Below are 13,041 nucleotides of genomic sequence, written 5' to 3'. Positions count from 1 at the left end.
CTAATCAGATATGATACACTGCGGTAATAGCTTCTGCTCTGAATACAGACAGCAAATGATCAATGATCCAGACAGGTAAGTGAAGTCATATGATTCAGCCGATGGAGCAAGAGACACAAGATATACTAGCAACGCCTTTTTAAAGCTTAATCTGACTCAGATATTACCTTGGCACTTTTTTTTTTTAATGGGTTCTCCATAAAACTGTAACTACATTAGAAGATGAGTGGTAAAAAAGCAGGGATGTGATAAAAGATGCTTTCTGTTCTCCAGAATTTTCTCCCCTTAGTGCCAGTGAAGTGCAGGGGAAAATTACCACCCAGTGACTACACTGCAGAGGGCAAAGAATAATCGCGTCAGTCAAATTCACTTAATGGGAACTTCCCTCTTACCAAAGGTGGCTGAAGGAAAATAATCTAGGACCAAAGGCCACTAGCAATCAAAGGCACAGATACAGCCCATGTTCCCAGACATATGACTGGGATATTAGCTGATCTATTGCTGCCTGGGAAAAAGACCTTATGATCAGGCTGGAGACCAGGATCTTTGTTGAATGGGCATGTGGGTTTAATGTTTTGTTTTGTTTTGTTTTTAAATAAAACTTTTGTATTTATTTACTTATTTTTTAGTTTTTAAAATTTTATATTGGAGTAGAGTTGATTAACAACGTTGCGTTAGCCTCAGGTGTACAGCAGTGATTCAGTTATACATACACATGTATCTGTGCTCAGTCGTGTTAGACTCTTTTGTGATCCCAAGACTGCGGCCCACCAGGCTCCTCTGGCCATGGAATTTTTTCAGACAAGAATACTGGAGTGGGCTGCCATTTCCTCCTCCAGGGGATCTTCCCGACCCAGGAATCGAAACAGTCTCTTGTGTCTCCTGCCTTGGCGGGTGGATTCTTTACCACTGCGCCACCTGGGAAGCCCATACGTGTATCTATTCTTCTTCAAATTCCTTTCCCATGTAGGTTGTCACATAATATTGAGCAGAGTTTCCTGTGCCACATGGTAGAAACCTTTCATATGGTCCTTAGACATGATAGCGATATCAAAGGTATACATCTCTGCTAAGGCTATAATGAATTAAATAAGAATGATAAAGAAGAAATTAAACATTGGTTAAAATATTATCTTTATACTGAATCCCATTTAAGGCTATGAAAAACACGAGAAAAGAGAATATCTTTTGGAAATCCTTATTTTCTTTCTGAAAGGAGAGTTCTTCCAAATATTATACCTACTTGAATAAATCCACCAGAATAATGACGATGTCTTCAGCCACTGCCCGGTTACCCCTGAGGTTTTGGATGGTTTCCGGTCTACCACACATAACAATCACTGCAGGAGACAGAGCAAGACAGAGAGAAAAATATACAATAATCTGTTAAGCAAGAAGGGAACCATGTGATTGAATCTGAACCCAGTAAGTCTATGCTACATTCATGTTTTAAGATTAACACCAATTCCTCAAATTTATTTCCCCCCACATTTTTTTTTTTTTTTTAACGGAGTCAGAGTAGAGCTGCATGGGATCTTAAAAAGGATCATCTAGTCCAGGCTTCCTTGGTGGTCCAGTGGTGAAGAATCTGTCTGCCAACTCAGGGGACACAGGTTTGATCCCTGCTCTGGGAAGATCCCACATGCTGCAAGGCAACTAAGCCAGAGGGCTACAACCCCTGAGCCAACACCCCAGAGGCTGCGAGCCACAACTACTGAAGACTAAGTGTCTACAGCCCGCGCTCTGCAACGAAAGGAATCACCGCAATGAGAAGCCTGTGCCCTGCAACTAGGGAGTAGCTCCTGCTTGCCCCAACTAGAGAAAGCCCACGTACAGCAGTAAAGACCCAAGACAGCCAAAAAATAAACAAATATTAATACATGTATCTTTAAAAAAGAATCATCTAGTCCATTTCCTTAATTTTACTGATTTAAGGAAACTATAGCCAAGACGCCAACGATATAAAAAAAAAAAAACTGGTAGATGACAGAAACAGCTCTGAAAATCAAGTATTTGCGTCTGTTTAGTGCTTACTCCACTACATAAGGCTGGAGTAGTTACAAAAACTATTTTCATTAATAAATGAAATGCACTACCCACATGTAGGGCTTCCCTGGTGGCTCAGAGGTTAAAGCGTCTGCCTGCAATGCGGGAGACCTGGGTTTGATTCCTGGGTCGGGAAGATCCCCTGGAAAAGGAAATGGCAACCCACTCCAGTATTCTTGCCTGGAGAATCCCATGGACGGAGGAGCTTGGTGGGCTACAGTCCATGGCGTCGCAGAGTCGGACACGACTGAGCACTTCACTTTCACTTTCACCCACATATAAAGTTGTTGGAAAACATATAAGTTAGTGTGAGCATTAATAAAATCTTCCTAAGCACCTTTCCTTGGGTTTTGCTTGCAGCTTCTTAACTCAGAACTCAGTGACAGAGTTCCAATCTGACTCTCTAAGCTCTCCAACGCATTGTAACCAGATTTCCGAAATGCATGGCTTGATGCTAAGATGAGTGAGTTGGGAGACACTTCATTAGATCTTTTCCTACACTGTGTTGTCCAGTTGAATTGAAAACATTTTAGGGACATGAATCATTTTATATTTCTTTTTTCCCATGTCTTGTTCAATGTTTTGCAAATGGTAGGTTCTTAATATGGCAAATGCTTGATAATGACAGCAAATGATATTTTGAGGGATACCAGGAAATCCTGCCAAGCAAGAACCTTTCCTGGTAGAAAATTTGACAGTTGATTCCTGATATATCCTTATTTGTAAAAAGAATCCTTAACACATAAGTATTCTGATATATTCTTATTTGTAAAAAGATTTCTGTGGAGGGTGAAATAAATCACTGAATTACTTGGTGAGAATGATTTTATACCATTCACTTTTCATACTTGGTCTATAAATGAGAGATCACTGAGCAAGTGAAATAGAGAATAAATCCAAGTGAAACAGTCTTGGCCTATCTTATAATTTTGCCTAAGGCTAGATATCAATAAATACGTCCTCTTGGTCACCGGGGAAACAGGATTCAGAATATTTGAGGATTCGTCACAGATTCAACAGTATATTAGATTGTGGAGAACTTTTTTTTTTTAATTTTATTTTTTAACTTTACAATATTGTATTGGTTTTGCCATGTATCAACATGAATCCACCACAGGTATACACGAAGCAGTTTATTGGGACTTCCCTGGTGGTCCAGGGGCTAAGACTCCACGCTCCCAACGCAGGGGCCCTGGGTTTGATCCCTGGTCAGGGAACTAGATCTCAAATGCCACAACTAAGATCTGCTGCTGCTGCTGCTAAGTCGCTTGAATCATGTCCGACTCTGTGTGACCCCATAGACGGCAGCCCATCAGGCTCCCTTGACCCTGGGATTCTCCAGGCAAGAATACTGGAGTGGGTTGCCATTTCCTTCTCCAATGCATGAAAGTGAGAAGTGAAAGTGAAGTCGCTCAGTCGTGTTCGACTCTTAGCGACCCCATGGACTGCAGCCTACCAGGCTCCTCCATCTGTGGGCGTTTCCAGGCAAGAGTACTGGAGTGGGGTGCCATTGCCTTCTCCAACTAAGACCAGGCACAGCCAAATAAATAAATGTATTTTTAAAAAGCAGTTCCCTGATAGTGTGGATTGTGATATCATTTTGGTTCATAAAAGCTGGCTTTTAGCCTTATCATTACCTTCAAGAAGCTGATATATTTTAAAAATTTATTTATTTATTTATGGCTGCACTGGGTCTTCCACATGGGCTTTCTCTGGTTGTGGTGCAAGGGCTTCTCATTCTGGCAGCTTCTTTTGTTGCATAGCCCAGGCTCTAAGAAGCGTGGGCTTCAGTAGCTGTGGTGCTTGGGCTTAGCTGCCCCACGGCATGTGGAATCTTCCTGGACCAGGGATCGAACCTGTGTCTCCTGTTTTAGCAGGCAGACCCCCAACTCCTGGACCACAAAGGCAGTCCCATGTTAATATACTACTTTTGCTAATTTCTCCAAGGATAAGGTTTGAATCTGCAAAAGGAACCATATAATGGAGTTGCAAGCAGCTACAGACCTTCCCAAACACACAAAATATACAGTATGATGACAGCTCTGGGGGTACATTTGTCCAAATCACTCATAGGGAGGCGATGGTTGTGAGGAAGTAGCCGGCAAAAAAATGATCTTGCTTCATGTCCTCTTACCATTGCTTTTCCTGTTCTGATCCATTAAGATGTCCTGAAACTCGGTATCTCCTCTCAACATCTCCTTGAAGCCTAGTTTCTGAGAAAAATAGGAAACTCCAGCCTCCAGAGCATTGAGGTACCTAGAACAGAAACAAAGAGAAACTCTAAGCAATCAGCTTAGTTTCTTCATGGCTTTCCATGTCGTTTGCTCACTGCTTACAGATGTCTCCAGGGGACTTGTTCATCTAAAATCCATTGCCTCTGTTAACACAATGGACAATACACATCACGATCCCAAGGGTTAGGATGAATGTTTCAGGAGGAGTATAGGGACAGTTTCAGGGGATCTTCATGTATTCATACAAACAGGAGGTATTTCCCAGATCCCTTCTAAAGGCTTCTTGCTATTTGCTGAAGGAAGGCTACTCTGTTCTCATCCCATTATCACACAGAAATTGAAACTTTTGAATCTATAGTACAAAAATTCAGAGCTGATAGGAGTAATTTTTCCTCCTGTATGAAACTGACTTCTGTTCAGCCCGAAGTTTCTAAGATGATGCCTTAGTATTGATTCTTACAGTTCCCTAGATGTGTGTTCTCAGGGGTACCCTATTTTAGTCCTCCACATGCTTTGGTGGAGAGAGACTTCAGGTTCCTTCAAGTCATTCTTTCTGCCACCTTTGCTGGAGATGTGTGAGCTCTGTAGTTTCATTTTAGCAATGGTGCCTGATACTCTGTTCTCTCCAACAGTCTGATTCCTCTGAAAAGCTGTGAGAGAAATGATTTCTAACCTGTTGTGTAGGACAGGCAGAATGCATATTCTCTATCATGTCTGATTTCCATGCTCCTTAAACAGAGATCATGGTACTTGTCCTCTTTTCTACAGAGAGTTTACTGTGGGGAATTGATAAAACTAACATGAAAGTACTTTCAAAACTGCAAAGAGTGTCACACATGCAATGTATGTCGATTATATTAATGACATCATGTTTCTTTCGGCCCCTTTGCCTTTACTTCATCAAAGCTGTATTTATTGCTACTTCACTTATGCCATTTGGAAAGAATTATGAAAATATTTAGTCAATGTATTTACCATTACATAGACACACTTTATGTCAATCACACTGAGGCAAGGAAAACAGATCATTGTTAACTAACAGACTCTATAAGAAAAGGCAACTTTTCAAAAATATGTTCAAAAAACATCTATTCAGAGTTCTCAAGACATATAATACACTCTATACAATTCCTTTTTATTATAATGAAACATTAGCTGTTGCTGTTGATTTATTTCTAAGTGAAATTTCAATTTGACCTGAAGTTAAGGGGTACCTACTTCAGAGAACTGTGTTTAATAGATCTAGTTCAAACAGGAGTAACAAACAGCCTTATCTAAATATATTTATAGCTTAGGAATGAAATCAGTTAAACATAAACTATGTACCAGTTGCATGTAAGAAAGTGGGTTGGTTTCCATTCCCAACGCTGTTACTTCATGGAACGAGCATCTGATAATAACTAGGGGTCTGCTGAGAGTTTATGGTTTCTCTCCATGGTTTATGGCTAAATGTCAGAAGGATATTAATGGTCTTGCTTACCAGAAACAGTCCTCAGTCTCTGTACTATTCTTGAAAACATACGCAGTGTTCCAGGAAAAAGGTTTGAATTGAAATTTGACTTTCCAAAACTCAACCAAAAAGTACATCAGCTTCCGAGCTGGAGACATCATCCTGGTTAAGGTTTCTTTGTAGTCACATGACAATCCAAAACTCCCAGCTGAAATCATGGGATAGTTTAAATCTGTGTCAAGGCTGTGCCAAGAGGTGAGAAATAAACCAATATCAGGATTAACTTAAGTAGCACAAGTAAGATCCTTCTTTAAGCTGTTTCAGCATGTGGGTGGAAATGACAAAAATGAAATAGGGTCATTCAAGCAGGTATTTGACTTACATAGGTCCCTCTCACACAAGTGAATTTAAAGAATATTTACTGAACATATGCTACATTCTAAGCATACTCTGGAAGTTGTCTTATATATGTGGCTTGGTTTCCAGGTGGTGCTAGTGGTCACCTCCCAATGCAGGAGACATGAGAGACGCAGGTTCCATCCCTGGTCCCTGGAGGAGGGCATGGCAACTCGCTCCAGAATTCTTGCCTGGAGAATCCCATGGATAGAGGAGACTGGTGGGCTACACTCCATAGGCTTGCAAAGAGTCAGATACGACTGAGGCGACTTAGCCTGCACACACGCACTGCCTTCTCTGGGCTTCCCTGGTGGCTCAGATGGTAAAGAATCTATCTGCAATGAGGGAGACTAGGTTCGATCCCTGGGTCAGAAGATCTCCTGGAGGGTGTGGTAACCCACTTCAGAATTCTTGCCTGGAGAATCCTATGGACAGAGGAGGCTGGTGGGCTACAGTTCATAGAAATGCAGAGTCAGACATGACTGAAGTGACAGCATGCACAGGCACTCACACATGTGGCTTGGTTACTTTGATTTATTCTAAGATGAGTTTCATCAGGTTGCCCTAACATCTAGGCTAGGACATATGGACTTTGGGGCATAGGACTAAGAAAAACAGAAAATGGGCCACCACAGCTACTATAAATGTTGTGAAGCCAAAAAGATGTCCCTGAAATTCCCTTCCATGCACTGCTTTATTTTCAGCTCTTATATCCACTTCAGTATTCCTGCCTGGAAAAATCCCATGCACAAAGGAGCCTGGTGGGCCACAGTCCTCAGGGCCCCAAAGAGTTGGACACAACTTAGCAACTGAGCATGCAGGTGCTTCGGACCACCTTTGAGACAGGCTTCACCGGAGGACTTTATGGTTTTCCTTCTCCTGTTCGGCACATGGATCTACTCGTGGTTCCTTAAACATCAAGTCAGTTCAGTTCAGTCACTCCGTCGTGTCCAATTCCTTGGAACCCCATGGACTGCAGCACACCAGGCCTCCCTGTCCATCACCAACTCCCGGAGTTTACCCAGACTCATCTCCATTGAGTTGGTGACGCCCTTCAACCATCTCATCCCCTGTCGTCCCCTTCTCCTCCTGCCCTCAATCTTTCCCAGCATCAGGGTCTTTTCAAATGAGTCAGCTCTTTGCAGCAGGTGGCCAAAGATTTGGAGTTTCAGGTTCAACATCAGTCCTTCCAGTGAACATTCAGGACTGATCTCCTTTAGGATGGACTGGTTGGATTTCCTTGGAGTCCAAGGGACTCTCAAGAGTCTTCTTCAACACCACAGTTCAAAAGCATCAATTCTTCAGTGCTCAACTTTCTTTATAGTCCAACTCTCACATTCATACATGACTACTGGAAAAACCATAGCCTTAGGAGGAGAAGAGGACGACAGAGGATGAGATGCTGGATGGCATCACTGACTCGATGGATGTGAGTCTGAGTGAACTCCGGGAGTTGGTGATGGACAGGGAGGCCTGGCGTGCTGCGATTCATGGGGTCGCAAAGAGTCGGACACGACTGAGCAACTGAACTGAACTGAACTGAACTGACTAGGTGGACCTTTATTGGCAAAGTAATGTCTCTGCTTTCTAATATAGTGTCTAGCTTGGTCATAGCTTTTCTTCCAAGGAGCAAGCGTCTTTTAATTTCATGGCTGCAGTCATGCCTTAAACATATCAAGCTTTATTTTCTATCAGGGTCTTTACAAATGCCAGAAATGCTGTGCCCCTAACTCTTTGCCTGGTTGATTCTTACTGATCCATCAGGTCCTAGATTAAATCTCTTTATCCATCAGGAGAACTTTCTTTGATACCTGACACCAGGTAATCATTTGAGAGAGAATCTGTTTAATCTCTGTCTCCTCCACTAGACTGCAAGCACCATGAAGGTGAGGATCACACCTGGCTCATTCACCTCAGGATCTCTGGGCTGCCAAGTTTGTATGAAGATGTTTAATATGTATTTGAGAAAGGAAAACAACATCCCCTTCCATCTTTGGTGGTCTATTAAAGGTTTTCTCTGTGTAGACAAAGAGTGATCTTGATTCAGGGGGAGATGGAACAGAAAGAAAGGCATGTGGGAGGGATTTTTATTGGGGAAGGGTGATTTGGCAGAACGAAGTATTTTGTGGTGGTGAGAATTACACTGCATGAGACGAACAAGAGGGATGGGGGCGATTTTCCAGAAGCCAGAGAAGTACTTTCCCTCTAAAACATACTGGAAGATTTTTTCTTCTAAGTTGGGCACTGTGTAAAGTACTTTAGTATGTTATTCATGTAATCCTCAAATAGCACTATGAAATAAGAATCCTACCACTGTTCCTGTTCTTACAGACCTAAGGATGGAACAGCGCCCTGCCAAGGCCCTAGGGTGCTTTCCTTTGTGTTTGTGTCTGGGAATATTTCATTTATTCAATTTTCAAATTATCCAAGTTCATTATCTTCCCTGTATCTTGCCAGGAGTCTAACTTCATCTCTCATGCTAAGTCAGTTCAGTCATGCCTCTTTGCCACCCCATGGACTCTAGGCTCCTCTGCTCATGGGCTTCTCCAGGCAAGAACACTGGAGTGGGTTGCCATGCCCCTCTCCAGGAGATCTTCCCGACCCAGGGATCAAAACCAGGTCTCCTGCACTGCAGGCAGATTCTTTACAGACTGAGCCACCAGGGAAGCTACAACCTCATCTCTACGGTTTTGCTTCTCATACTCAGATGTTAGTAACTGAACTGGAACAGCTACTGTCATTCGCCCCACATTGAACAAAGGCAGTTACCTGGATGAGGGCATGACAGTTATTAGAGAGGCTGCAGAATACAAGGGCCCCAAACTGCTGACTGTATTATCTGAACTAGACTGCTGTTTGATAAATCACTTAAATATTGATGATTTCGTCCTGACTTCAAGTCACAGGGGCGTGAAAACAACAACAAACCAAGCTACTTACTACATTTGGAAGGTGGAATAGGTACACGAGGGCCCCATGAGGACACAGCCCATCTGTTTTTTACTCTGTAGGAGAAAACAAACAAACAACTAATCCCTAAAAATAAAACATGAATCAGTGTACAGGAAAGAAGCGGGCAAGGGGGAGGCATCGAGAAGGCTGGAAAGTGGGCCTTTCTCTCTCATTCTAACATCTCCGGGATGTCTGAGCTGGGAGAGGCTGTGGAAGGAGGCAAGAGAATCCTGCTGAAGGTGTGCTGCCCGAACATGAACCTGGACTCTCTTATCAAGGGGAGGATGTCCAGTGGCTGAAGAGGCACCGGCAGACTGTAACATCAGCAGTGTCTGTAGGCCACATGGTGAACAGACTAGATTTGGAGGGGCTGTGGAGAGAGAGGGCAAGTTCCGGTTTTAGGGGAAGCGACAAGCAGGGCTGCAGAGAACAAACTGCAGTGTAACTGCTTTGAAGTCTACAGATATATTCCACCCTTTCTCAAGGGGCACCCGACTAGGAATATTCCATCGACGGTGTTGGAGAACCAGGTTACATCTTCCTCTGGAGAGGTAGAAAGAGGAGACACACCTTCGCAGAACTGCAAAGTGGAGTGTATTCAACTCCTCTTGCTCACTCCACATCCTCCACGATTTAAAATGGCGACTGTAATGAGCCACGCCTCCTGACATGAGTGTGGCCAATCAGGTTGATTCTATGTTATTGATTAGAGCTTCAGAACCATGCTCTGTGCCCACACTCTGCTTTATGAAGGGCTTTTTCTTAGGTTTCTGTCGTAGAGGGGCATCTCACAGCCTACTTGCCTCCAGAGAGCTTGGAACACTCTTCAGCCCCGAAAGCTCTGGTTGGGGTTAGGGCTGGGGTTGGGAGGAGCAAATAGGCAAGGATCTCTCTCTTCCTATTTCTAGATTTTGACATTACAATTACTACTTTAAAGTTAGGTTTCAGATTCTGCTCTTAAACAATCCATCTGTGACCATGTATACGGTGATGACTTGCAATAGGTTTCTGGTGTAGGGTTTTGGGGGCCTCCCCAGTCGCTCAGCAGTAAAGAATTCGCCTGCAAGGCAGGAGCCACATGTTCAATCCCTGGGTTGGGAAGATCCCCTAGAGGAGGGCATGGCAACCCAGTCCAGTATTCTTGCCTGGAGAACTCCATGGACAGAGGGGCCTGGCAGGCTACAGCCCATGGGGCCCCAGAGAGTTGGCCATGACTGAGCACACATGTTGGAACATATTTTTGTAATAGGGCACCTCTGGTATTTCTTGAGGGGACACAAAGGCATATCAGTTAATACCAACACTGAAATTTTTTTTAGACTTTTGAAAACAAAATAATCCCCCTCCATACCACTGACTGTGTACAGACAACATAGCTAAGGTGCTCCCTACCTTTCTGGGTTCCTGGAGGGCCCTCTCACTTGGAAAATAGATGGGGAGAGAGTCAGAGCACCCCATCTCCAAATCACTCAGCTGGGTAGCTGGAGGCAACGAGGGAGATGCTGGTGGACAGATGGGATGCTGGCGGACAGGGGAGATGCCAGTGGACAGGGGAGATGCTGTTGGACAGCGGAGAAGCTGGCAGACAGGTGGGATGCTGACAGACAGCTGGGGTGCTGGCGGACAGGTCGGGGAGCCCAGCCACCATCCCCCCAAGGCAGGAGGGTGAAAGCTGACCCCGCAGAGGCAGGCACTCACTGAAATAGTCCTGAGGAGGTCGAGGCCTTCACAGGTACTGCTCCGGCAGTCACTGGACTTATAAATCACACCTTCTGAATAGATGAAGGTAGCATTCACGGTCACATTGAGGCCTGTTATCCAGAATGAGGGAAAAGAGAAGACTAGTGTTATTTCTCAGTAAGTTTATACTGGCTGTGAGATTTATCTTTTGCCAACTGATCTGGTAGTGGGGGGGAGGTGGAATTGTATATCCAGTTTTAAGCCTAGAAATATTTGAGTTCTGAGTTCTTATGTCACTCCTTGTCACTTCTTTATTATTATTACTTTAATGACTTTAGCATATTGTTTTTATTTTTATTTTGGGGCCACGCTGTGTAGCATGTGGGATCTTAGTACCCTGACCAAGGACCGAACTTACATCCCCTGCAGTGGAAGTGTGGAGTCTTTAACCATGGGACCATCAGGGAGGCCTCCAATAAACACTTTTTAGACAATGGGATGGGGACTTCAAATTAAAGCTTAACTTATAAGCAGTTCCTCGGGTGTCGTTTCAACCCTATCCTGCTTGCCATCTGCACACCATACCATGAGATCTCAGTGCTGGGAGGGTGAGGGGGATGTTATAGAATACAGGGTGATCTCAGATGCTTTCTCTCCTATAGAGAGCTTTGAGGATGGGATGGGACCAAAGTGAATCTGGATATGGGCTCTGGAGTCTAGGAAAGGGACCCCCTCAGCAGATGAGAGCATGTGGAGGGTATGGACCAGGGCGGGGGTATGGACCAGGTGGGGGACATATGGAGGGTATGGACCAGGTTGGGGGTATGGACCAGGCTGAGGATATGGACCAGGTGGGGGACATGGACACGTGGAAGGTATGGACCAGGTGAGGGGTATGGACCAGGTTGAGGCCATGGCACATACAACCTTGGGAAGTTGATTTCCTAAGACTGAAGGAATCTTATTTTCAAGTTTTTGACCAAGTCCTGTATATTCTTCCAAACCCACAAAGCTTTCCTAAGTACTTGGGGAAAATATTGCTCTCTTCCACTTGGACATCACCAACATTTGAAATCTTTCTATTGTTCAAGTTAGTCCTTAAGTATATTGTCTTAAATTTTTCCCGAGCATCAGTGCTTAATAAGCTTAGACCATGAATCCGTCTTCCCTTCACAAGCTGCATTTCTTGGGTTTACTATGCATGACCATTCATCTGACAAAATGCATCATCAGATGCAGAAATCTGGGCCTCAGTTTACTCTTTCACTTCCCCCTCCTTCAGATCCTCCTCTTACTGAGTCCATGCAAAGGCCTCTCACCATTATTGACTCTATTTTACAAATGAGATGACTGAACTTAGAATCAACAACTTACTCAGTGTCATTCAACTAGTAAATGATGGAGCAGAAGTGCAAATTCGGGTAATATGAGTTCAGAGATCAACATCTGAACAACACACTCTGCTGTTTACTTTATGTGCAGGGTAACTTGTTCTGCTAACAGCAGCAAGGACGCAGCAGCAACAACATCAACGTCCTTGACAAGAACAACAGTAAGAGCGGCCACAATAAACACAACGGCCATTCAGTGAGTGCACAGTACGGATCAGTCAGTGAATTAAGTGCTTTATGCGAATCTCTTCATTTAATTCACACCATACTCACCGGAGGAAACTATTTACTATGATTTTATAGGTGAAGGAATTGAAGCTCAGAAAATTTAAGTATAACTTGCTCAAGGTCACAGGTTGGATAAAAGGCTGGAACGTGAACCGGCCTCTGTCTGACTCCAAACCTCTACTTCTAACCACAATGTTCCACCACTTTATTTTAATGAGCAAGTTAGTTCATGGTGGGTAAAGCTCTTACAGTGGTGACATGCTACACTCTGTGGAATCAGACAGATACAGATTTGACTCCTACTTCAAACAGACAACTTGTATGACTTCAGCAAAATTATTAAGCCTCTGCTGTGAAACAGTGTCAGCAATGCTGATTGCACAGAGCTGTGGTGAGTAAAAAGATGATATATCTTACCTAGCACCTATGTGTGTGTGCTAAGTTGCTTCAGTCGTGTCTGACTCTTTGAGACCCCATGGACTGTAGCCTGCCAGGCTCCTCTGTCCATGGAATTCTCCAGGCAAGAATACTGGAGTGCGTTTGCCGTGCCTTCCTCCAGGGGATCCTCCTGACCCAGGGATCGAACCTGCATCTCTTACATCTCCTGCTTTGGTATACAGGTTCTTTACCACTAGAGCCACTTGGGAAGGCCCACCAAGCACCT

At 43.9% G+C, this 13,041-nt stretch overlaps 1 protein-coding gene across 8 annotated transcripts in view; it reads right to left on the bottom strand.

Moving 5' to 3' along the window:
• The window catches only part of GUCY2C (guanylate cyclase 2C), a 101,077-nt gene that overhangs the window by 50,063 nt on the left and 37,973 nt on the right, over window positions 1–13,041 (bottom strand). For 7 of the 8 annotated variants that reach the window (XM_059886118.1, XM_059886116.1, XM_059886117.1 and 4 more), the window contains 5 exon segments: window positions 10,777–10,889; window positions 9,067–9,131; window positions 5,761–5,973; window positions 4,181–4,302; window positions 1,244–1,340 (listed from right to left, as the gene is read on the bottom strand). In XM_059886118.1, coding sequence (XP_059742101.1) covers window positions 1,244–1,340; window positions 4,181–4,302; window positions 5,761–5,973; window positions 9,067–9,119 — 485 coding nt within the window. In that variant the 5' untranslated portion in view covers window positions 9,120–9,131; window positions 10,777–10,889. 8 annotated transcript variants of the gene reach the window in all.

This window comes from Bos taurus, chromosome 5 (genome assembly GCF_002263795.3).
Source record: "Bos taurus isolate L1 Dominette 01449 registration number 42190680 breed Hereford chromosome 5, ARS-UCD2.0, whole genome shotgun sequence".
In the NCBI taxonomy this organism is placed as follows: domain Eukaryota; kingdom Metazoa; phylum Chordata; class Mammalia; order Artiodactyla; family Bovidae; genus Bos; species Bos taurus.
Note: the sequence above shows the minus strand (reverse complement) of the source record. Positions and strands in the feature narration are given on the sequence as shown.